The 27,212-nt window shown below is 32.3% G+C and overlaps 1 protein-coding gene across 1 annotated transcript in view; it reads left to right on the forward strand.

Annotated features, from left to right (window-relative positions):
- NUP155 (nucleoporin 155) overlaps window positions 1–27,212 on the forward strand; it is a 51,382-nt gene that overhangs the window by 5,187 nt on the left and 18,983 nt on the right. The window contains exons 4-21 of the mRNA XM_039842638.1: window positions 1,378–1,448; window positions 4,562–4,654; window positions 5,797–5,963; window positions 7,658–7,763; window positions 8,709–8,782; window positions 9,074–9,165; window positions 11,019–11,116; window positions 11,603–11,755; window positions 14,806–14,906; window positions 17,163–17,333; window positions 18,976–19,086; window positions 19,957–20,051; window positions 20,834–20,922; window positions 21,316–21,378; window positions 21,901–22,045; window positions 23,177–23,243; window positions 24,273–24,388; window positions 26,585–26,682. Of these exons, the coding sequence (XP_039698572.1) occupies window positions 1,378–1,448; window positions 4,562–4,654; window positions 5,797–5,963; window positions 7,658–7,763; window positions 8,709–8,782; window positions 9,074–9,165; window positions 11,019–11,116; window positions 11,603–11,755; window positions 14,806–14,906; window positions 17,163–17,333; window positions 18,976–19,086; window positions 19,957–20,051; window positions 20,834–20,922; window positions 21,316–21,378; window positions 21,901–22,045; window positions 23,177–23,243; window positions 24,273–24,388; window positions 26,585–26,682 (1,910 nt within the window). The remainder of the gene's footprint in view (window positions 1–1,377; window positions 1,449–4,561; window positions 4,655–5,796; window positions 5,964–7,657; window positions 7,764–8,708; window positions 8,783–9,073; window positions 9,166–11,018; window positions 11,117–11,602; window positions 11,756–14,805; window positions 14,907–17,162; window positions 17,334–18,975; window positions 19,087–19,956; window positions 20,052–20,833; window positions 20,923–21,315; window positions 21,379–21,900; window positions 22,046–23,176; window positions 23,244–24,272; window positions 24,389–26,584; window positions 26,683–27,212) is intronic.

A 27,212-nucleotide genomic window follows, 5' to 3' on the forward strand; every position in this document is an offset into this window, starting at 1 on the left:
TTAAATGAAACCATTTTTGTTTGCTTATTTTTTTATTAGCACTTTTCAAATCTATTGTTGAAACGTTATATAGTCATGATAGCAATGATGTGTTGTTATTGTTCTCCTTACATCCTGAACTTTGCCCCAGATTGTTATATTACCATAATATCGGATAGAACCTCTTCATTTAGGCATGGATTTCCTCAAGAAAACCAAATGCAAAAAAATTACATAATAAATATTAAGAATAATTTTAAAAGGGTTTTCACTTTAATGAAAATTTTTGTGTTTTCCATTAACATCTAACCTACTCATTCATTTAAGAAGTATATTGAGCTTATCATATATCAGATACCGTTTTGTGCCAGGAACAGGCCAACCTTACTGTGTGTTCAACCTAGAACTCATATAAAGAAAAATTGTTTGAACAATATGCTTATTGAAAAAAATCGAGGCACAAATACCGGGTATAAATCCTTAGTTCACAAATTCAATTCTGCATAAACTTTAGGCTTAGTTTTAGTTATTCTTGTAGCTTTCTATTATAAATCCTAACTCCATCTGGATGATAGAAACATAATGTTGTTCAATTCATTGTTCTCTAATCCTCAACTTTCCCAGTATTGGTCTTTTTCCCAGGGTTATGCCAATTATTAAAAGAGTCTGTGTGATGCCACAGCAAGAGGAAATGGAGAAACCTGGTCCACATAAGCAGCCATTTACATATTTCTTTTCTGTTTGGTTTGCATTGTCCATTTCAGGACAACCAAATTTTCTTCAAAGTCTGGATCGTATATTTTTTTCTTATTTTGTTTGACGTTCTGAGCTTCTTGGATCTTGGTTTTGAGGTCTTTCGTTATTTTTGGAATTTTTTGCATGATCTTCAAATATTTGTTCTGCTCTGTTCTTTCCCTCTCTCTTCTTCTTAGATTTCAGTTACATTTTTGTTAAACTTTTTGATATTGCACAACAGATTTTGGATGCTCTGTTTTGTTTTTCATTTGTCCACTCTTTTTTTTCTCTTTTTGTTTCAACTTGGATAATTTTTGTTGACCTAACTTCAATTTCACTGATTCTTTTTTTAGCTATGTGAAGTTCACTGAAGAGTTCTTAAACGACTTTCTTTCTCTGCTTTTTCTAACATTTTCTCTACACTTTGGCCCCTTGTTCTACTGTCATTTGAGACTTGCAGTGGGGTGGGGGATGTGGAATGGGGAGCCAGCACTCCCTATTTTCCTGGTTTATGCTTTAGGCAGGCCTGTATGCCTGGGTCTTGGAACTGAAACAGTTAATTTGCTCATTTATTTGGCTTTATATTCTATAGTCTTAAAGAGTATTATAAGAAAACTTTGCTTTCTTTACGTGTGTAACATGTTTTTCTTCAACTGTTGACAGAGGAGACCTTGCCTATTTTGATGGACTTAATGAGACTATTCTTGCCGTGGGGCTTGTGAAACCAAAAGCTGGTAAGAAATAATATAAGGATTAAATTATTTTTGTATATGCATAGACTTCAAATGTTTAGAACTGAAAGATAACACATTTTAAGTAGTTGAATTTCCTATTGAATCTTTGTTCTGAATTACTTCTAATTAGAAAATATAAAGTGACTAGGAATATTTAAGTTTACTCACTTTATGGTATAAGTGAGTTACTTTAAAATTGTTAAACTATAGTTTTTGAATTTTATCTTGCTTGCTTTTTGTTAACTTTCTTTGATTCACCTCAAGATTTTGCATTACACATTTTTCATCGGTTAATTAAAAATCATTTTGTTTCTGCATTTTTTTAGTCTTGATAGCCCATGGAAATGAGAACAGAATTCAAAATAAATCTTAGAGAAGTCATAAGCATTGTTTAACTTAGTTTCAACTTTTATTATGCCAGATCTTTTTATCAGAGCTACCGATAAACAGAATTGATTGATTTAAATTTAATATACATCTCATGAATGTACCTTCCTACAAAAGGAAATAATAGACAAAATTCTCTTGGTTGCAAGGCCTAAATAAAATTTTTTAAGGTCACAGCAGTTTTAAGATTAATGATTCACATAAATACAAACATGCAGTTTTGTACACTGGGATTACATTGAAAATGTATTTCCTTAGATACAGTATTCTTTACCCTAATGTACCTCCATCTTATTTCTTCAATTAAAAGTTTATTCACATAAAAGTCTGTCCCTGTCCCTGTTGTAATAAGTATAAATTGTCCATCTAAAATTACTAGTAAAATTTTGTTCTCAACTGTAAATTTCAGTGCAAAATTAAAAGTATAGCATAGTCTTTGATTTGACAACAAAGGTGTTATCTTTGATAATTAAACCATTCTAACTCTGCTATCGACAAGTGCTGAAAATTCTGACTGAAAATTCCAACATATGTTAAAGCTAACAATGTCCACATCTTTACCTTTTGCAAGAAAGCATTCTTCAAAGTAAAGTCATTGTTTTCTAAGTCACTTAGGCTTTTTGGCAAGATTCTGTTTTATTGATGCTTCTATGTAAACAAGAAAATTGTGAATCCATGTTTCAATTTTATGATTTTTTGAATAAGACATAAGAATTCTTAAGTGTTTTCTAGCATTTGCAAGTTACTGCCTACAGAGAAATGGACAAGATTTCCTTACAGAGAAGCATATCTCATATATTGAAAGATTCACATAGTAGTCCAGCTTCAGTCTCATCATCCAGCGAGAAAACTTAGCTGAAAGAGCTTGTGGCTTTGGGGCAGTATTCCTTTGCATGATTATGTGATTATGAATCAAACAGTCTACCTCATTTGTATGACCAATAGAGCTACCACCAAATCAAATCATGTATAAACTCAGGACTTCCTGCAGGTTATTCTCAGAATGGTCTTTCCTTGTCCCTAATAGAGTAAACTTTACTCAAGTCCAGTCAACTATTTCTAGAAAGTCAGTATCCTTCTCAGTAGCAGAGAAGAACTTTGTATTTTTCTATTTCTGGACAAAATACCTGTCATTGAAGTTGAAAGTACCATTAGCCACATTTTTGTTACCAAAGCATGCCTTTGTAAAATTCAGTGAGTTAGTGTTCTGTTGAGTTTCCTCATCAAAGTAGCAAACAGATGCATCACAAAGGATCATATGTGCTCATATTTGTACACAAGTTATTAAACTACTTCTTTCAAATTTTTATTGAAGAGTAAAACTTTGAACCATTAGACAACTGGCAGTGTCTAAAAGGTACTAATAAGATGTGCACTTTATAAATAAGAAGTGAGAGTGACTAAAGTGAGAAATATGTCATTTGACCGTATTGCATTCTAAAGGGAAATGGCTTCTATTTCTACCATCTACTGTACAATACTCGAATAAATTAGGAGAGATTTTAGAGATGACATCATTTGACAGGGCAGTTTTACTTAATCTTCCTTTACTCCAAGCCATAAACCATCTCTACCACTTTATTAAATTCCAACTTTATGAAGATTTCTGTAATCAAAGATGGCTTCTTTGGCTTAGTATGGTGACCAGATACTTTGAGATATGACTTTTATTAATAAAAATCTAAGTTTTCATAAAATTCCGGCTTTTTAAATCAACTTATGAAATATCAAGTATGTTTTGAGGTCATTAAAGTAGAAGACCTGTGCCTTCAACTTCATTCACTTGAGCTTTGAGACATAAACTGGCCCCTTGACATTCATTAATGAAAGTAAAACCAAGTGATAATATAAGCTGTTGTATTTTCTACAACATTTAACACCTGTAAATAGGCCAAATGTATATACATAAAAAGATGTCCATAATTATAACATAAGATGTATTTCCTTTTATTCCTATTAGCAAGACACTATTTTTGGGAATCATAACATGACAGTGATGTGTATAGCATCTCATGCCATTCCACCAAGTTACACAGTACCTCATCATAAATTAACAAAAAAGTGTTTGTACTTGGTAATATCCCCTCTGAAACTGTAAATTATCTGGTTTTGATATATAAACTCATTTGGGAAACTTATTTGACATATAAACTCATTTCTGTTTCTATGAATTTGACTACTCAGGGTAACTGATGTAAGTGGAATTAAATACTTTTTGTCTTTTTGTGACTGGCTCACTTTTCTTAGCATAATGTCCTCAAGATTCATCCCTGTTATAGTATGTATCAGAATTTCCTTTTTTTAAGACTAAATAGTATTCCATTGTATGTAGATCCCATGTTTTGTTTATCCATTCATCTGTTGATGGACATTTGGGTTGCTTCCATCTTTTAGGTCCTGTGAATTATACTGCTGCGAATATGGGTATACAAATAGAAATCTTTGTAATTTAATAAACCTAAGCTATTTTGTAATGTTACACTGATTTTAAGTGGTGTTAAATACTAAAGTGTTTATTTCTGACAGTGTTTTATTCTGCTGTTTACTTATTTAAATGATCGTAGGTAGTAATATTTTAACATCAAAATTAAATAAATTGGGTTCAGACATTTCGTATACTAAATCACTAGCTCATTGTAAAACCTTAGTGGTAAAACCTTATTCATTAATGTTTAAATACTGGATTTTTATGGAAAATAATCCATAACATGTCTATTTTATCTTAGGCATCTTTCAGCCTCACGTACGACACCTCTTGGTTTTGGCAACCCCTGTGGATATAGTGATTCTTGGACTCAGCTATGCTAATTTGCAAACAGGTATAGCAACCCACATGTGTTTTTTTAAAATAAAAATTTGATAGTGAACTTAGTATTATAATTAAAAACTAACCTTTTTCACTAAGTTAGCTTTCCAGGCCATTTGCTCATAAAAAATAATATTTTCCTATAGATACAGTATCTTTCAAGATAGTAGTTCCACCAAAGCATTTTGGTTGTATTTACCATATTAATGTGCACATTTTAAATGTACAGTATGAAGAGAGGGTAGTAGAAGATGAATAATTGATGTCAGTTTTTCAGTAATGCCTTCAGTTTCTTTGTTTCTGATTTTTTTGAATGGCCATTTTAATGTATGGAACACTAATATAAGAAGTTATTCTTTCCCTTGAAGTAAGAAGCCCTCAGTTAATTTATTGCAAGCACATTCAATGGTTTCTTTTGCATTGTGGCAATCTGTTTTGGATGAAATAATGATGAATTTCAGTGACTCAGTATTGTTTATTACTATCACATCCTTAGGGTCTTTCCCAAAATTTTACCCATTTCCTGTTTACCCCCAAGGATGTTCGCCCACGGCGCTTACAGCTGCAGCATTTACCCCAAGATAAGATACCTCCCTGATTGCAGTCCTAACCTTACCCCACAGTTTGCCATGACATATCTCACTTTTATTATTATTTTTGCATCACTCTAGTATGTCAATATTCTTTGGAAACAATGACATTCTATTTATAGTATTCTGTTTTTAGTAATGGTATTTCCATGTACAAAATAGAGTAATTCTCGATCGCTGAAAATGTCAAATCCTAGAAAACATAGCATTCCTACACGCGATGTTAAATTAATGCTGGCAGTGAGCTACACTTTTTTTTCCTAAATGGGAAAAGAGCTTAAAATTTGGGTTAGTTTTTTGATTGGTGCTTTACAGTGTTACATACTATATATTTTAATTATATGTATTATAGTTTTTATATATGTGCATACTGTAAGTTCTCTTTAATTTGAATTATCAAATTGTGTCAAGCTTTTTATAGTAATTTAAAAATGGACATTATAGAAGCTGTCAAGTATATCAGTAAGAATTCAGTAAAAATATAAATTTTAAAGATAATAGTGTTTGTTTTAAACTTTGAAAAAGCCAACAAACTGATTCTTGTGTTCTTTCTTTAAAAAAAAAGGTTCCGGAGTTCTTAACGACAGCATGTGTGGTGGAATGCAGTTGCTTCCAGATCCTTTATATTCTCTTCCTACTGACAACACTTATCTTTTAACAATAACTTCCACCGATAATGGCAGAATATTCTTGGCTGGAAAGGATGGCTGTTTATATGAAGTAGCATACCAAGTAAGTCTGGCATTTATAAACATTTTTTTCTCCCTCTTGATGAAGTAGGAATGGATTTTGTTTTTGTTTTGTAATTACAGAAGCACATTAATATATTCTTATAGAAAATATTCAGACATACAGTTAAAGCCATAGTCCTCAATGACTACATCATGCCTGCAAAAACCAGTCTTCTTTTCAAGGGTAAAAGCCATTATCAGTCTGAGTATGTACTTTTAAAACATAATATGTGCGTTGATGAATATGTGAATGTCTGTATGCATTTATGTGTGTATACATGTATACAAATACACATACATTTTGTGTTTGTATGTTTTTACCTAGATTGTCACTTATGTTTTGTTACATAATTGGCTTTTAACTATGTTTTGGAAGTCTTTTCTTGTCTGTATCTAGTAGATAGATATGTTATGTTTGGTGATTGTTGCATAGTTGTCCATAAAACAGGTACATGGTTTACTTAACAATCCTTTTTTGGTGGATTTATAGGTTTTCAGTTTTCCCTTTCACAAATAAAGTTATAATAAATGTCCTTGTGCACATGTGTAGAGGTTTTTTTTCGTGTAGAGATTTAGAATTCTAGTAGCTGAGTTGTACTTACAAGTATTTAAAATTATATTTCTTATTTTCATGTTGTCCTCTAAGAATTTTAGACCTTTTACAGGCATCTATGAATGTATTTCCCCCACTCACCCATTCTTACATTAATATTAATCAAACTTACTAATTTTGGCCAGTCCGATGGAGGGGAATATATTTTTTATTACTAGTTAAGCATCATTTCATGTATTTATTGGTCATTTGCGTTTTCTCTACTCTGAAATGTCCTTAGTTCCTTTTGTTTTTTTCCCTACTGTATTGTTGCCTTTTTTTTTTTTTTAAGGTAAACCTTAGGAAGCAAAGTAATATTCTTCTTTTATTTTTAATTAAATTTATTGGGGTAACATTAGTTAATAACATTGTATAAATTTCAGGTGTACAACTTTATAATACAACATCATTATACATTCTGTTCTTACCATCCAAAGTCTGGTCTCCTTCTGTCACCGTATATTTGACCCATAAAGTAATATTCTCAATAGTCACACAGCCATTAGCGGCAGAGCTAGTTAGTGGCAGAGCTAGAATTAGAACCCATGTCAGCTGTGGTTTTTGTATCACTTTCTTGCCCACTTTCTTGCCCAGTTTCTCTTGGCTTTGTTCATTACCACAAAATGGTTTTGTGCGGCAAAATAGTCATTGAGAGGTAGACCATGGTTTATGATGGTGGTGGCTGCTATTGTTAAAATCTCCTTCTAGCAGAAGTGGGAAGAGATGATAGAAGTACCTCTATCTTATCTATTTGGGTACTTATAAACTGTGCAGGTATTTATAAACTGTGCCTATTATGTTCCTTATGCTTTCAAATTGGAGTTTTTAAGAGAATTAAAATACGAGTTCACTAACATAGCATTACTGAGGTTACTGGAATAGACAGCTGATTTCATTGAAAGTAGTGATTTGATTAGAGATAACTATATTTTCTATTTTTAATTACAAGACTAAATTCAGTACTTTGGAATATGTCTCACTTTATTTACAATTACTGGTATTTTATAAGATTTGAGGATTTTGTAAACATGAGTATACTGTTGTTGCTGTGACAGAGGTACCTACATTTATAAGTCTTCTTTGTTTCCATTTTTTCTTTTAAGGCCGAAGCGGGTTGGTTTAGCCAAAGATGTAGGAAAATAAACCACTCAAAGAGCTCACTTTCTTTTCTTGTTCCTTCATTGCTACAATTCACATTCTCAGAAGATGGTAAGTAGAAAATAAATTTGGCAAACAAAATTTTTAACAGATTATTGACATTTTCCTCAGAAATTTTTATTATTAACTGAAACAGTTTATCTTATTAAACAACATTATATATTCATAAGGACTCTTAAAAGAAGGCCCTGAGCGTGCCGAATCTCATCTGATCTCGGAAGCTAAGCAGGGTCGGGCCTGGTTAGTACTTGGACGGGAGACCACCTAGGAATACCAGGTGCTGTAGGCATTAAAAAAAAAAAAAGAGGGGGGACTATAAAATACAGAAACTGTGGATTTTATTAACAAGTGCCTATAATGTAGCATCATGGAACATGTGTCTAAAACAGCTATATACATACTTAAAACGTGTATGTGAGAATGCTAGACAGACATCTAATGCACGTTTTGCCTGGTCTAGAACAAATTCCCAGCATAAAATTAATATATGAGTTTTTAATAAAATGAGAGATTTAGGCAGACAAAATAATTTAAAATTTACAAATTTAAATTTATAATGGAACAATATAAAGTAGCTGAATATGGCTGAAATTTTAAATTATTTCCCTTCACACAATGAATTATTAAACTAAATTTGAAGTTTCTTGGCAGAATGGACCGAGTATAATTATTTCATGTATTTCTTATATATAGCAAACATTCATTAAATGTTTGTTGAATAAAGAAATAATCTAGAACTTGTTTTTCGTTTGGCTTAAAATTCATTTAGAGGACAGAATTACTTATTTGTGATTCTCTTAACCCGGTCGCAGTGTTTGCGATCTGCTTTTTTTCACGCTTCTTGGCTTTTGTTCTTATGCATGTCTTAGGACTTATTTACAAAGCAAGAGGAAAGCCCCTGAATGCAAAGTTCTAATTTAACAATTTTAATTTGTTGTACATAGCTACTGTATTTTATTTGTTAATCTTGTTTTTTTTTCCTTTTTTTGTCTTTAGATCCTATTGTTCAAATTGCAATTGATAATTCTAGAAACATTTTATATACACGATCTGAGAAAGGAGTAATACAGGTTAAGTATTGACATTATACCACCATTTAAGGTGGAAACAATATCCCCTTTTTTAAGAAAGACGATTCAGTCCCTCTTTTTCTCTGAACTGTGTGCTTTAAAACAACATCCTTCGAGCCCCTTTTTATGAAAATTAAAATCTGTCAATGTTTCTATATGTACATGAAGAACCAAAATTAAAGAGTTCCTAAAAAAGAAAAGTCTATATAATAAAATTATATTAAAAAGTTCATTTTATGAAATGTATGTAGTCTATAGTTATGTTTCAGTGGTACAATTTTTTATTTACAGGTTTATGATTTGGGCCACGATGGACAAGGAATGAGCAGAGTTGCCTCAGTGTCACAGAATTCTATTGTCTCTGCTGCTGGAAACATTGCTAGGTAATAATATGTAATTTACTTTCAGACATTTCATTTGCAAGCATAATTATACTATTTATTTGCAGCATACTAAAACTATTTCCTCCTCAAAGTATATCTAGAAGATTAGGCATGTCGAAAGAGATGATACTGTAAGTTATATTTGAAGCAGAGGTGCTAGAGACTCTTATTCTTATGTTGGATGGTTTGAAACATAAAGTAGACTGGTTTTACTACTGTAGTGCAAAATACAGATTGACATATGTTTGTCCTTGGAACTTTGGGTGGTCTGTATAGGCATTACAGGCATTCTGTCTAGGAAACTACATGTCTCTAAGATCACCCTCTTATAACTTCTCCACCTTTTTAACAGGCCTACATAGTATAAGTTGTGTTGGTCTGATAATTTACACAAGTGCATTTTGGGAATACTTTACAGTTGTATTGTCCACATTATATTCTTGAGAAAATTAACTAAAGGATGTTATCATTGCCTGAGGTCTGGCTCCTAAATAAGCTCTGGAACCCAAGCTAGAATCCAAGTCTTCAGACCGTATACACTGCAGTTTTCATACGTCACAACCGATTTAGCTCAGATACAGATATTCTATTCATATAACACAGACCTCAAATTTTCAGCTTCTGTGACGTGTGTGCCTGGATTATTGCTACATTCAGACACCTAGTGAAAAATCAACATGTTTTCTTTGCTGTTCAGTGACATAAAATTTCTCAAGGCAATCTAAAATACAAGATTTCCTATTTCCTTTTTTTTTTTAAACGCCTACAAAACCCAGTCAGTCTTCCTAGGTGGTCTCCCTTCCAGGTGCTAACCAGGTCCGACCCTGCTTCCGAGATCAGATGAGATCAGGCCTGTTCAGGGTGGCATGGCCATAGACAGGTTTCCTATTTATTGCCCCAGCTTTTTCTTGGGAAATTTTTTCCGCTCCACAGGAAAATTTAAAGAGCAGCATAGTAAAAACTGATACACCCTTTACCTAAATTTACCAATTTTGCCTGATTTGCCTACTCTGTCATGAGCTACTTGAAAAGTTACAGACATCATGACTTTTACCTTGAAATCTTTCAGCTTCTGTCTACTAAGTCTCTTATGTAAGCACAATACCAATTCCACACCTAAGAAATTTAATAATTTTGTAATATTATCTTGTAATAATACAGTTTATATTAAAATTAATGGTCCCAAAAATATTTTATAGCTATTTTTCCATTTTTCTACAGATTCAATAAGAGCTCATGAATTGCATTGGTCATTAGTCTTTAATATGAAATGGACTCACTGCCTTTTCTTTTTCAAAATTTTGACATTTGGGAAGGAAGAGCAGGAGTGTTATTTAAAGAATATTTGAATTTGTCTTTTTTTCCTTGTTAAAGTCAGAGTAGTATTTTTTTAGCCAATAATACATAGGTGATGCGAATTTCTTAAAGCATTACATCAGCAGCACATAATAAAACCAGTTCTCTCACTATCAAACAGTTGGTTAAGATAGTGTTCACCAGACCTCTACTTTAGAAAGGACCATTTTTCTCCCCCTTTTTCATTAGTGGTAACTTTTACAATGATAATTTGATGTTCTGGGAATACCATGTTCCCCATTAGCCATTTACCCAGTGGATTTAGCTTTCTTTTATGATCTTTGAAAAAAGAGGCACTCTTAATAGTATTAATGTAAACAACACACATTCAGGGGTTTTTGCCAGTTCTTGCTGCTATTGTGTTACTTTCCTAAGAAGTTAGTCTTGTTATGTTAAACGATTTTAACATATTTAGACATAAAAATACTGATGGAAAATGTTTCTTATAATTTAGTAGACATTTTTTAAATAAACCAGTTTTTTCCCTTTTTTTTTAGGACTATAGATCGTTCTGTTTTTAAACCAATTGTTCAGATAGCAGTGATTGAAAATTCTGAATCACTGGACTGTCAGTTATTGGCCGTCACACATGTGGGTATGTTGTTTCATTTATACGTCTGCTATTGCTTTTATAACTTGATAATCCTCAGGTTTGGATATATATGATATCAAATGTTTTTATTTCTGTTTTAATTATCAAATCATACTAATAATTCATAAAATTAAGGACTCTGAAAATTAGAATATTCCTCCTTTTCTGTCTCCTCATTTTATAAATGTATAACCAGGCCTGAAAGTGGCTAACATTCAGTGAAAGAGCCTAAATTGGAACAAAAGCTCCTTTGGCTTATAGTTGCAGGTTCTTCCTAATGAAATTTGTTGATTCACATCTCAATTTCTAGTGACATTGTCTTAGAAATCCACTTCAGCTGGTAGTAAATGTGGTAATTTAAGAAAAGTCAGGAAAGTGATATGTGGCTTTAACAGAGTTCTGTGTTTCACCGTGAAATTGCTTCGATAACACATGTACCTAAGGTCTTTTTTTTTCTTTTACTGTTGTAAAATTTTACCCCATCATTAGGTATACGGTTATATTTCAGCACTTGTCCATTCAGACAGCCATTAGCAAGACCTAATACACTGACACTGGTTCACGTTCGCTTACCTCCTGGATTCTCTGCATCTTCAACAGTGGAAAAGCCTTCAAAAGTACATAAAGCTCTGTACAGTAAAGGTAAGTTCTGGAATACTATCAAATTGAAGACAGAGTTCTTAAACTTATTAAAACTAGAATGCATTTGAGGCATTTGAAGATAGATTTTCCAATAATATTTAGGGATGTTTTGGTTTCTTATCCAGGAACATTTTTTATATTAACATGATATTTCAAGCATTTTTAATTCATGTATTTATAAAAGCTATAGCATTTTTTAAATATCTATTAGTATAGTATATTAGCCTTATGTATATTCTCACAGGTCAAAATCGGTGTTATATCCACTACAGTAGACTCTGAGCTCTCTTCCTTCAAGACTGTTAGGAAAACTCAAATGGCTTTCTTACATTTTGCCTGCTGTGTCAGTATTTTTATGGGTGCAGAGAGTTTTTCATGGAACAATTTTAAATCTTGACCAAAAAAATTCTAATTAAACATCAAAACTTGAAAAATCTGTATGTGCTATTATTTCCCGTGATGAGAAAGCATTTGTAAAATGTTTGTTTTTATTTTCTAATCATTCTAAAGCCTTTTCTTTGCTTATTCTGTTTCTTCCAACATTTCATTTTTAACACTCAAATAAAGCTTCCCTTTACAAATAAAATTTTTTCAAATGCATAATATGCACTTTCTCAGTATTTTTTTTCAGTATTTTCAAATAACAGCTTTATTGAAATATAATTCACATACCATAAAATTTAGCCTTTTGAATCTAGTGGTTTTTAGTTTAATCTGAGTTGTACAACTATCACCACTGTCTAATTCTATAACATTTTTATCACCCCTGAAAGAAACTCTATTACCCATTAACAGTCATTCCCTATACCCTTTTCTCAGCCTTGGGAAATCACTAATCCACTTTCTTTGTCTATGAATTTGCCTGTTTTGGACATTTCATATAAATAGAATCAGATAGTATATGACCAGGTTCTTTCACTTAGCATAATACTTTCAAGGTCAATACATAAGATAGCCTGTTCATTTCTTTCATTTCTGAATATTTCACTGTGTGAATGTACCACATTCTATTTATCTGTTCATCATTTGGTTGGCATTTGAGTTGCTTCTACTGTTTGGCAATTGTGAATAATGCTATGAACATTCTTGTACAAGTTCTTGTATGGACTTATGTTTTCATTTCTTTTGGGCACATACCTTAGGAATGGCATTATTGGTCATGTGGTAACTCTGTTTAACCTTCGAGGAACTGCCAGACTGTTTCCAAAGCATTTATGCCATTTTACATTTTTACAAGTAGGGTTACACTTTTGCTACATTGTTGTTTTCTGTCTTTATATTATGTTGATCCTTGTGCGTGTGAAGTGTTATCTCATTGGCAGTTTTGATTTGCATTTGCCTGATGGCTAATGGTATTGAGCATCTTTTTTTGTGCTTACTGGCCATTCATACATCTTTGGAGAAATAACTTTCAGATCCTTTCTCTTTAAAATCGAGTTGTCTTTTGATTGGTGATTTGTAAGGGCTCTTTGTATAATACAATCTGGACACAAGTCTCTTTTTAGGTATATTGCAAATATTTTCTGCCATTTTGTATGTTATGTTTTTACTTTCTGATGATGTCCTTTGAATCACAAAAGTTTTTAATTCTGATAAAGTCCAACTTATCTATTTTTTCTTTTGTTGCTATACTTTGAGTTTATCTTTAAGAAACCATTCCCTAACCCAGAGTCGTGAACATTTACTCCTCTTTTCCTTTATAGGTTTTATAGTTTTCACTCTTATTTAGATCTTTAATCCATTTTGGATTAATTTTTTTAAATCATGTGAGGTAGAGATCTGACTTCCATTTTTTTTGCAGTTTTCAGCACCATTTGTTGAAAAAACGTTTTTCTCCTTGAATTGTCTTGGCACCTTTGTCTCAAATGGATAGCCCATAAATATATGGGTTCTAGACTCAGTTTTATTCTGTCAGTCTATATGTCTGTCCTTTGTCATAAGTTTTGAAATTCCAACTTGGATCTTTTCTTTCAAGGTCGTTTTGACTATTCTGGATCTCTTGCATTTTCATATGGATTTTAGGATCAGTTTGTCAATTTCTTAAAAACGTGGGATTTTGATAGTTGAAAATGTAGATCATTTTGAGGAGTATTGTCATCTTAACAATATTAAATCTTCAAATATATGAATGTGGGGTGTCTTGTTATTAGACTTAACTTTTTAGAGTGATGCATGTACATTGTACTATGTACAAATGTTTCACTTCTTAAATGTACTAAGTATTGTATTCTTTCCGGTGCTGTTGTAAATAGAATTAGGTCTTAAAGCTAGAAATGTGTGGAGGAAAAAATACTGTGGTTTTAATTATGTTCATGAAATAATCAAATTGCAGTTTTTCAAACTTTCATATGCTAAAGTTTAAGAAACATTTTCTTCTACCTTGATATAAACTACTCTCAAATTTTCACAAGCTAATTATGTGTATTATTAGTTAATTACAGTCCCATTACCTAAACCATCCAATGGACTTGAGACTGATATTATTAAAGCCAGTACAAAGGGAATAAATTAGTGGGAGGAGCTGGTATTGAACACAGGAGAATATATTTCAAAATCAAACTAATATCAGCTAGTATTGCTGAGGTGATGCTTTTATAGTATATTTATCTCTGCCATTCCACTGGTAACTTCATTTTTATTTATAGTGTGTTTGATTTAACCAGTACATGAACTCTATTTCATTAAATATTAGATACTTTTGATTGTAAGTCACAACATTTTTTATGTACTAAACATATTTTTTAAAGTTAATGATTAAATTGATAAACCCGTTGATTGCAAAATATGTCCTAACTTCAAAAATATTAAAATGTGAAAAAAAAAATAAGTGTTTACTTGAAAGAAACAGTATAAAATCTGGAACACTTAATAATCTTACCCTACCGATAATTATATGACCTTTTAAGAAATTTATTTTTATTTATTTTAGAACTCTTTTACTTATAACGAGTGTTTTATATATACAGATTAATGTTAATAATTAATATTATTAAGATTATTGGGGATGCATATTATTTGGCATCATAAGATTTTGTGTGTTAACCTTTTAGGTATTCTACTGATGGCAGCCTCAGAAAATGAAGATAATGACATTTTGTGGTGTGTCAACCATGATACATTTCCTTTCCAAAAGCCAATGATGGAAACTCAGGTAAGCTATCCTGAGAATCACAAAGAACTTTTTATATAACATAATTTTAAGTGAAGAATAAACTTATAAGAAACTTTAACTTCTGATTTATTACTATTTGCTTCTAAAAATCTTATGTGATTAGAAATTATATCAAAAAGGAGTGTTTCCTATTAATTGTTTTTCCTCTCTGAGGTTAGAAGTCATTATGGTAATCATTAAAAATATCTTTACGTAAGCATTGGAGCCCACTTAGGATGTTTTTCTTAATGTACAAGAAAATGCATTATCTTTTCTGAAATGATCTTTGTCCCATTTAAATATATTGTATTTTTACTTATTTCATTGAGGCAATCCATTATCGTTATGACTTAAAATTTCATTGTAATGATCTCTAATTTAGTTCTGCCTAAATTTAAAAAATTTTCCCTTTTAATTATAGAAAATTTTGAACATACATAAGAATAGAGAAAATGATAACCTGAACCCCACTTTAGTCAATTACCAACATTTCTCTATCTTGTTTCACCTCTCTTCCTTACGCAAACAAATGTACACACACAGATACGTAATTGTGTTTTAAAAGCAAATACTACCACGTACTCCATGAAGTCAGTGTGGAGGTTCTAGGTGGGGGGTGTGGCCCCAGCCTGTCCTAGCCCAATCCCGTATCTGGGTTGCCCATCCCAGTCCACAAGGACCTAAGGGGAGGGCAGCACCCTCAAGGGTATGGCCAGGAGAGGCTGTCTCTCCTCCCTTTGGTGTCCCCTATCCCGCCCCCATTTATTCTCCTAGATGCCCTAGCATAGTCCATGCTGCCTGCCCCCTAGAGGCTGCTGATCAAACCAGATGAACCAACCCCAACTAGGGTGTGAATGTCTAATATTCTTTCTTTGGAACCATCTTTTTAAAGGCATCTCGAGTCCAGCTGTTACTGGCTGCTTCCTGGTTATTCTCCAACTTAAGCCCTTCTAATTAGGGGGAGTGGGAAAAGATGGGAAAAAAAACCCAACCCCCAGGGATGGACACATGGTTTGAAAAAGCTTTTCCAAGTTTCCGACATGGCCCAAGTTGCTGGAGAAGGGGCAGGAGATAGATATGGAGTCAAGGCGCACCTTTCTCAAATTCTTTATTCTTTGAACTTTACTGAGCATGTGTATGTGTCTCATGCTATGATAGATTGTGAGGAGTTATAAACCCTGTCCTGATGGGAGTCTAGTGCTAGGGGGCACAGGTTTGAATTCTGGCTCCATTTCCTCGAATCTGTGGCTCAAAGGACTTAAAATGTCTCTGGCCTTCGATTTCCTTGTCTATTATAGTACCTACCTCTATGGAGTTGTGGCGGAATTAAACGAGTTTGTATATCACTCAGAGCACTGTCTGGCACATAGGAAGCACTCAATAAATGTTAACTTTTTTAAAAAGCAAATACTATACATCATATTTCATTTGTATAATGCTTAAGTTCTCAAATATGGAATTAAAAAAAAAACCACCAAATATAAATGTAGTGAATGAACTCTGACTAAATTTTAGTCTTCCAAAAACAGTTCTAAAAGACACTGGGACAACAAGGAAATTCTATATTGGCTGGACATTCGATTATATTAGAGAATTGTTAATATTCTTAAGCATTATAATAGTATCATGGTTATATAAGAAAACATCCTTACTTTTAAGAGATGCATGCAAAAGTAGCAGTGACATATCAGGTTCATAACTTTCAGATGGTTCAGTAAAAGAAAAAAATAAACAGAAAGCAAATATGGCAAAATGCTAACAATGGTTGAATCTATGTATTGGGCATGGGGATCTTTACTTTTGACATTTTTGAATTCTGGAAATTTTTTACAAGAAAAGTATTTTAGGAGATTGAGATACTTTTTTAAAGGCGTATCTTAGCTTAGAATGCAAACATAACTTCAGAAAAGCACAAAAATCTATGTCAGCAAAATGTAAGTACTGAACCAACCAGTATAGAGCAATTTGTCCTAGAAAGATGGTAGAAGGTAGTCTTTAGTTATAGATCGAATTATAATTCTAGTAAATACTGTTTACAGTTTATCTTAGGGAAAATTTGCCTTTCTCCTCTAATATGGAATGATTATTATCATAGATGCCTGATTAAAAGAATTAGTAGAAAATTAAATAGACTTTGAGAATATGTTATTGTATTATTTGTTAAATTCTATATTTACTTAGAGATTAAATCTGTATTTTTCCTTTTTACTGTACATGACTTTAATAATATTAATATAAAAAATTTATTTAACATAGATGACGACCCGTGTTGATGGTCATTCCTGGGCTCTTTCTGCAATAGATGAATTGAAAGTAGACAAAATAATTACACCCTTAAATAAGGATCATATTCCAATAACTGACTCACCAGTTGTTGTACAGCAACACATGTTGCCTCCAAAGAAATTTGTTCTCCTCTCAGCACAGGTATGTACACATTCTGTTAATGTGGAGACAAGAAGAGAAGCAATATTTAATGATTTTATATTCTGCAATAGTTGCTTAGTAGAGTCATTTACTTATGTACCTAGCAATGTTTACTCTTAAAATAGTCTTAAGAGTTTGTAAATTCCCAGAAATACAACAAAAGGAACTAGCTCTGTTAAAGCGTTATACTTTTTCTAAAGTAGCATTTCTATCACCAGTGTTCAACTGCATAAAATAAGTTTTATTTGTTCTCACTTAAATTATTTAAAAATTTTTCTCAATATTTATTTTTTGAATAATTATGCACTGACAAATTCAAATGGTATAACAAGGGGTATACAGAGTAAAATCTCCCTTTAGGTCCCTTCCCTACAGACACCAGTGTCTTTGTATCCTTTCAGGGAGATGTTACAGATCTACACACAATAGAAATATACCTCTAAACAAGTGGTAGCAAATTATATACACTGTTCTATACTTTGCTTTCTATATTTCAAAAATATGTTGTAGCACTCTTATCATTATATAAAGAATTTACCCATTCCATTTTATTTTTAAAAGGTATTCTTTTGTATGGTTTTACTGTATTTCACTAGGCCCTTGTTAATGGATTATCTTCTGCCATTAAAAGTAATGCTACAACCTTGTGCGTATATCATTTTGCATGTATATATGTTTATATGTTTACATGTTTATATGTATACATGTTTATAATTTTGATAGATTTTGCTAGATTTCCCTGTATACATACATACATTCACTAGCAGTGATGTTGAGTGCCTATTTTTTTATAGTCCTGTCAACAAGTACAGTGTGCCATCTTATTAAGAGTGAGACTGTCTTTTTAAGAGTTTACTTTTCTGTGAATGATCTTTTTCTATTTTATGCCTACTTTTCTATTGATTTATCTTTTTATTTACTTTATAGAAGCTCTTTGTGTGTCAAGGGAACTAACTTTTTGTGATTTGTTTCATATTTTTCAAAATTCGTCATTTGATTTTATCTATTGAGATTTTTTTAAATTTATAAGTATTTGAATTTTCTTTGAAGTTCATAGAAGAATTCACCCATAGTTTCTTTTAGCACTATTGTAGTTTTATTTTGTCCTTTAAATCTTTGATCTGTTTAGAATTTATCCTGATGTAAGGTATGAGTAAGGATCCAGCTTCATTTTTTTCCTAAATGAACATACTTGTGCCAGTGTGATTAATAGATAATCTAACTATAATCTTCTGATTTGAGGGACAGCCTTTATCATAGCTTAAATTTTAGTATTTACTTGAGCCTATATCAGAACTATATTTAATAAGAAAACATTCCCACCAAAAAAAATTTTTAAAGTTCTTTAGACATAAAATTTTATATACCTTTCTCTTATTCATGATAATAGCACATGCTATGCTACTCTCATTTGTGTCTGACTGATAGAGCAGTGTTTTCTTATTAAATTTTCTTGATGGATATATAGGTGGAATATATAGATGGGAGTTGAAATGTAAATGCTCTTTTTGACCAGTTTACTTTGTATTCTTGAAATTATTATTTTTTTCATTAATTTTAATAAATGAGATATCAGTGTCACTTGCTACCAGCCAGACTTGGTAAGTCTGTTATTCAAGTTCTTTTATTTTTAACTTCTTAGGGGAGTCTTATGTTTCATAAACTTAGACCTGTAGATCAACTGAGGCATCTGCTTGTGAGTAATGTGGGTGGAGATGGAGAAGAGATTGAAAGATTCTTTAAATTACATCAGGTAATTATTTATACTTTTTTTAATGTGATAATTTAAACAATGAACAATGGGAATGATAGCTAATCTTACCAACTTTCTTTACGTTCATCGCTATATGTGTACTGATATTTGAGAGCAGTATTGATACACTGTAAGGCTTATGGTAAACTCACATTTTTATTCTCTGTTGTTGATAAAGTCTTATTAAAGTGTACGAATAAAAGTTTGATGTTCACGTTATATGACATGCATTTTTAATTAAAACGACCTTTATGGATTTTTAAAAAACTTTTTGCTTATGGGGAAAACTAGAGGCATATTGTTGAGGACATTAGTATTTCAAAGCCATATCTAGAATTGACAAAGTAAAACTGGGAATGCTTAGTTTAAAATCAAGAATATCAGCTCAAAATTAAATACAGAGACTCTGGATTCAGACCACTAGCTCCACTACCACGGTAGATTACTTGAATTCTTTGGGCTCCAGTTTACTCATATGTAAAATATACATTACATTATAATAGTATATGATGTGAGTATTAATAAATGCTAAACTCTTAAAATAGTACCTGGCACATGACAGCGACTCAATAAATGTTAGTTATTGTTAATTTTTCTAAAATGTAAAAGACCACAAGAGAAAAATTAGGAGAATAAACCAGAAACTAAAATAGAATCTAGATAAAAAGAGAACATCCTTTAATAATAGTGCCTATGATAAAGTTTAAAACCAATATTACTTTATTTCTCCTTTTTCATACCAACTAATTTTATTCAGTCGACAAATATTTATCGAGTACCTGCTGTGTGCTAGGCACAGATTTAAACACTGGATACAGCAGTAAACAAACTTCTTTATAAATGTTTGTGTTTAATATTCTTTTTTTACAGGAAGACCAGGCTTGTGCAACTTGCCTTATCCTTGCTTGTTCCACTGCTGCCTGTGATAGAGAGGTATCTGCTTGGGCTACTCGGGCTTTCTTCAGGTAGATGTCAGTTTTCTTTTGTTCTTGTCCACTTTTTTAAATAGTTGCATTGGCCAGTGAGATAGTTTAAGGGCTTGCCAAACATTTGAGTGACTACAGGCAAGTTACTAAAATTTGTAAAAAGGTCACATCTGGAAAGATTACAATGGTAATAGAAGCAGCTAGATTAGCACAATTTATGCAGTTGCCCTTTGGGTGCTGTTCTATGTAGTCTTTGGGTGCTGTTCTATGTTGTCTCCTTTGGGTGCTGTTCTATGTAGTCTTCCTTCTATACCTCTTTCTCCCTCAGTTGCTACCTCATCTATCTTTTTTTACTTCCTCAAACACTATACCAATTCTGCTCTATGTGTATCATTATCATTGAGAGATTCTGAATCACTTTATGGAAACTTGGTATCAGATATTTTTATTTAGAAAATATTTAGCTAAGAATAAGAATTTTAAATGAGATTTGTTTAAAAGAATTTTTTAAATGCTGCCTTATCATAATCTATTATGAAGATTACAGTGCCATATACTCATTAAGTAAATTCTGTGTGTTGCTGACTCTATAGAAATTGCCGGAGTCCCTCATAATTCTTTATATTCAAGTCACCATTTACTAAATGAGTATTTTATGATGTATCTATGTATATATTTCACTGTAAACGCAATACATTAAGTTATCTAATGTTTAAAGCATTTATTTTGAAAACTAAATAGGACTTTGAACAATTCCAGCTTTTAATTAAGGTAGTTTCACTGAATAAACTCAAACTTAGTCTCTGTTGTCATAAAAATAGGTACGGTGGTGAAGCTCAGATGAGATTTCCAGCTGCTCTCCCTGCCCCAAGTAATGTTGGTCCCATCTTGGGGTCTCCTGTCTATGCTAGTGAGTATGAAACATTGAAATGAGACTGTTTCTAATAGAGTTTGAATTTTAGAAACTTTGTAGCATATTTTAAGAGGCAAAGCTTTTTATTATATTTTATTTACTTCTACTGTATTAGTGAATAATTCTATAAATATCAGACTCTTAAAAGTGATGATATTAATATTGAGTTTTTAATAGATGCTATGGAACAAAATAAGTTGTAACTGATAGTATTTACAGAACTCATTTGTTATTTATTCCTAAGGAAAGACAGTAATGATTTAATAATAACTCCTACCTCAGTGTTTTCCAATATGGGGATTGTTAGATGAGTCCCTAATTCTTAATTCAGTGAGATTCAAAAATTGGGAAGTTATTTTACAAATCTTTATATTCTTATCTTCTTTTTAGGTTCTCCTCTTCCTAGTGGTAGTCCATACCCAAATCCATCCTTTTTGGGAACACCATCTCAAGGTACCTCTTTTCTTTGTTTTAGGTTGCTACTACTATTCCTTTTGAAGAGCTAACATTGCGAGTTATTATCTTTAATGCTTAGTGTGAAAAAGATTAACTTGCCCTCTTAAAAATAATATAATTTAATAGAAGTGCCATTCAAACAAGTATTGGCATTTGGCCATGAATGCCTTTACTTGGGAACACCTTTAGTGTAGTACCTGGAAAGCCCCTTATCTTGGTACCAAGATTTAATTACCAGGCATGAGATCTGTATAATTAGTTCTATTTCACTTCTAGTATTAAAGAGCCATGATTGCAAGCTTTTTTTTTTTTTATCCTGCATTGCTGACATTTGAAAACCTACCTGGGAGCACCCATCCTAGTCTAATACTCTCTCCTTATCAAGGAAAATTAAATTATCTATTCCAGTATTTTTATAAATATTCATACCTAGGGGTCTAGATACAATAGATGGGTTATTGAGAATTCTGAATGTTTACGGTTACATTTTAAGATGTATTTTTCTTATGTATGTACAAGGTGTACATCCTCCTGTCATGTCAACTCCAGTGTGTGCTTTGGGAAATCCAATTCAGGCCACAAGTATGAGTTGTATGGCTGGACCAGAGATTGTGTACTCTGGAAAACACAATGGTATATGCATTTACTTTTCTCGAATCATGGGGTAAGTTTTTCATGGAATAATTAACTATTGCTCACCTTGTCCTAGTTTGTGTAGTTTAATATTTTTAATTCTAAATTCGGAACATTATTTATTCCTATTAAATTGTACTTATAGTTTTAGCTCACTTGTCCATTAATAAAGTTGTTTTCTATCTTTCAGCTTTTTAAAATCTAACCATCTATATTTATTCCTGTGTTTTATATATATACATATATCTTCAAAATATATCTATGCATATTAATATATAGTGTTTAAAAAACCACCTTATAACTCAGTGACATGTGTTTGCAAGTCAGCTAGACAGTTCAGATCTTGGCTAGGCTCATCCATGCATGTGCATTTAGCTCTGAGGTTGAAGAGAGCTCTGTCAATCTTGGCTGGACTGTCACATGTTTACGGTAATGTTTCTATGCTTGTCTAGAGTAGCCTCTGCTGGGACAGCTGGATTGTTCTCCATATGGTCACTTATCCTCTGGCAGTCTATCCAGGGGTTATTCACTTGGTAATAGCAAGGTTCATGAGAGAGTAGAGACTTGCAAACTCTCTTGATGCCTGGGCTCACAGTTGGCCTACCATCTTTTTCACCTCATTCACTTGGCCAGGGGAACATCTCCAGGCCAACCCAGATACAAAAAGTGGGACATGGACTCCTCATTATGAGAAAAGAATCAAAGTCATATTGTAAATGGGATAGCTGTAGGAGGAATAAAGTATAACAGTCATTTTTGCAGTCTACCATACTATCTAGTGAATTATCATACATAGTATATGTTTTTCTCAGATTTGATGTATTTGCTTTCATTCAAATTATTTGCTTAAAAATGTGAAATGGTACAGAACTCTTTTAAATTTATTTTTGTATTATTAGCTTCCTTGTTTGCAATTCATTTCCCACAGCCTTTTGATTTTTCTTCAGCAGTCTTTCATTATATGAAATAACTTTGATATATCAGGTTTGGAAATTTTCATTTTCCTTTTTTTTTCTTGTTTTTGTATTTTTCAGATAACTTGGTAAAATGTTAAATGAAACTATTGCTATACTTTAATAAACACCTAAAAAGAAATTTACTAAATGCTGTCTGTGTTTTTATTCATCCACAGCACAATTATTAATACATGTTTCTCTTCCAGAAATATCTGGGATGCTAGTTTAGTTGTGGAAAGAGTATTCAAGAGTGGCAACAGAGAGATCACTGCAGTAAGTGTGTTGTATAATGGTATTCCATTATTTGTATGTAACCAGTTTATGTTATTAATGGATAAGTTTATTATTTCACATTTCTTAATGTTATAAACAAATGCAGTGATTATTCTTTTATATATGTTTGTGTACTTGTCCAATAAACTGTTGGGTTAAGTCTCAGCTCTGGCACTTATTAAATGATGAATAAATTTCTTAACATTTCGAGCCTGATACCTCACTATAAAATGAGAATAGTAATATATCCCCCTCATAAGGTTTTTGTGAGGGTTAAATAAAGTCCTAACACTTAATATTGCTCAGAGCTACTATTTAAATATTTTGCTTATATACTCCAAAACTCAGTGGACCCAGTGCTAGTTTCTGTGCATTGGAGTATTTTCTAGAGTACTTTTAAGAAAACATTTTGTAGAAGTATGTATTAATCATAAATTCAGGTAGTAAAATTTTTAATATGAAATATGAATGCAATTTATTTTAAATTTTGTCTTTTTAAAATGAAACGATACCAAATATCTTTTCAATGTTGATACTCTTTTCAAGTTCACATTTCTAAGAATAAGCCTGGATTTACTTAACACAGTATATGATTCCATTTATATGAAGTTCAAGAACAGGCTAAACAAATCTATACTGATGAAAATAAGAAAAGTAGTACCTGGGAGATAGAATGACTAATGACTAGAAAGGAGCATTAGGGAACTTTTCTTCGATGTTAGAAATATTCCATATTGTGGTCTGGGTGGTAACTCTATTAAAATGTAAAAAGTTAACAAGATGTTTGCTTAAGATTTGTGTGTTTACTGTCTGAAATTATATATAAATCAAACCAGAGGAGAAGGGGAGGGATATGGGTATCTAGCCCTTTGTTCTGGTCACCAAGTATGAATTGATGTAAGAAATACTTTACTGTTTATGAAGATAGGGTACTTCAAAATTAAAACTTTATATTTAATTATAGGTATACAGAGCATGTTTTTCACATATACACTGTTTTTAGACTTGAAAATACTTCCTTTCTTACAGATTGAAAGTAGTGTTCCCTCCCAACTCCTGGAGTCAGTGCTACAAGAGCTAAAAGGCTTGCAAGAATTTCTAGATAGAAACTCCCAATTTGCAGGAGGGCCATTAGGAAATCCAAAGTAAGAATAAGTGGGATTTATTTACTCATTTATTTCCTTTTCTTTTTTTTTTTCTTTTTTGCTGAGATATAATTTACATATCATAAAATTCATCCTTATAAAATACATAGTTTAGTGGTTTTTAGTATAGTCACAGGTTATGCAGTCATCACCACTGTCTAATTTCAGAACATTTTCATTACACCAAAAAGGAACCCTGTAACCATTAGCAATCATTCCCTGTCTTAGTTCATGCCGGAGTAACAAAAATACCGTGGACTGGCTTAAATAGCAAGCATTTATTTCTCACAGTTCTAGAGGCTGGAAGTTTGAGATCAGGATGCCAGCATGGTCAGGTTCTGGTGAGAACCCACTTCTGGTTTACAGAGGGCTGCTTTCGTTCTGTGTCATTATAAGGCAGAAAGAAAATGAGAGAGCAAGCTCTCTGGTGCCTTCTTATAGGGTTATTAATCTCTCACCAGGGCTCTACCTTCATGACCTCATCAAACCTAATTAGCTCCCAAAGGCCCCACTTCTAAATATCATTTTGGGGTTAGGGCTTCAACATATGAATTTGGCGGGACACAAACATTCAGTCCATAGCACTCTCTGGCTCCCCTCTCTCAGTTCCTGGCAGCCACTAATCTGTCTGCTGTATGAATCTGCCATATTCTGGATCTTTTATATAAGTGCAAATATACAATATGTGGCTTTTTGTTTTTGACTTCTTTCCCTTGGCGTAGTATTTTCAAGGTTCCCTTGTAGTCGTTTCGTTTGTCAGTTCATCAGTTGAACAGATCTTCAGATACATTTTCTTCTTAAATTTTAATGTTGCAGAAAAAAATGCATTGCCTTTCTGATATTCTTTCCTCTGTGTCTTGTGCTTACTTTGAAATTTTTATGCTTTTTTTTCTTGTATTACTAAAATTCAGAAATTACATCATGTCTTTAAGTATGTTTTCTTTCAGTGGGAATTGAGAATAAAATGTGTTCAATGAGCATTTAGACCTAAAGACTTAAACTTTGATATATTTCTTTTATTACTTTTTATTTGCACCATTGCCTCTTTTCTGTTCTCTTTGGAGAATCACATTGACTCTCCTGAATCTAGCCTTAGTTCTCTTTTCTTCCATAATTTTCTTCCCTCCCTTCTTTCTCTCCTTCCTTCCTTTCTTGCTATGTGTGTTATGTAGATTGCAGAATTCCTAGAGTTGATGTTCTCAGTCATTTTACTCTATTTTAAACTAGCATCTGTTCAATTTCTCTGATAAATTTTTTTCTGGCCATTATATTTTTAATTGCAAGAGCTTTTATTTTCTGATTTTTCCTTTTTCATGGCAACTAGCACTTGTAATATGAATCCCAAATCTCCGTGAGAATACAACTGGAGTTGTTTTTCAAGTTTTTCCATTTTTCTTGACATTAGTTATTTCAGGGCTATTGGTTTCAACTGCCTAATATTTTTCTTTTCCAAGCTAGCAAATATATTTGGTGGTATTTTTCTGGCTCTATTTATAAATTAATATTTTTATTTATCAGCCGTTGTGGTCAGTGTTCAGTAGCAGACCGTCATGTAAGTGAAGCCCTTGTGAAGCTCACAGGGTTAGTTTTGACCCAGAATATGGTAAAATGCTGAAATTAGGTCAAAAGATAGATTTTTCCCTTAGTGTAAGGTACAGTTTCTCTCAAGTGAGTTGGGAGACTGTAGTGGTATCAACACCCTACAATATTTAATGTAGCTCCAGAGGAAATCTGGGCCTGATGGAAGGGACAGCCCGATGAGATTTGATGCTTATTTTGTTTATTCTTTGCTACCTGGCTCTTTGCATCCTTTAATAATCGGATCTTAGGGAAATTTATACGCAGTTAGAGCTTGAAATTGCAAACATTGAAATAAAGGACTTATAACAACAATGGGGCACCACAGTGGATTTCATTTATATGAAATATTTAGTAAAGGCAAATTTATAGACACAGAAAGTAGATGAATAGTTGCTTATGGTAGAGGTGGGAGAAAGGGAGAAATGGAGATTGACTGCTAATTGTGGGAGGAGGGGTATGTTCTAAAATTAGATTGTGGTGATAATTGCACAACCCTATATGAATATGTTTTAAAAAATTAATTTGTAAATTTTAAATGTTGGATTGTATGACATATTAATTATAGCTTAATAAAGTTGCGAAAGATAAATACACTTTCTGGAATTTCTGTTTCAGTACTACTGCCAAAGTACAGCAGAGGCTGATAGGATTCATGCGTCCCGAAAATGGAAATACCCAGCAAATGCAACAGGAGCTGCAGAGGAAGTTTCATGGTAAGTTATTGCTTCCGATCAGTTAAATGTACATGACCCTAGAAAAGAGTTTTATTAGTTGAACAGAAAACAATGAACATCTTAATAAGATCAGTTTGTGGTAACAAATGTTTTTATTAAAATATCATCACTGTGATTGGGAAAAGTAGAACAATATGGATGTCATGTATTTCCATAACTTTTAGCCTATACATTTTTTCCCTTCCTCAATCAGAAAACATGATATACACCTTTTTAAATGAGTTTTTAATTATAAAATATGCATAACATAAAATTTACCATTTTAACTGTTTTTAAGTGTACATTTCAGTGGTATTTAGTACTTTCATATTTTGCAAACATTAACACTATCTGTAGAACTTTTCCCATCTTCCCAAACTGAAACTCTGTATCCATTAAGTGTTAACTCCCCTTTTTATTCTGCCCCCAGACCCTAACACTCGCCGTTCTTTTTTTTTTTCTGTGTCTGAATTTTACTTCTGCAGTTACCTCCTGTAAGTGAAATCATACAGTATTTGTCTTTTTGTAAT

Source organism: Pteropus medius, unplaced genomic scaffold, assembly GCF_902729225.1.
Source record: "Pteropus medius unplaced genomic scaffold, Ma_sr-lr_union100, whole genome shotgun sequence".
Taxonomy (NCBI): Eukaryota; Metazoa; Chordata; class Mammalia; order Chiroptera; family Pteropodidae; genus Pteropus; species Pteropus medius.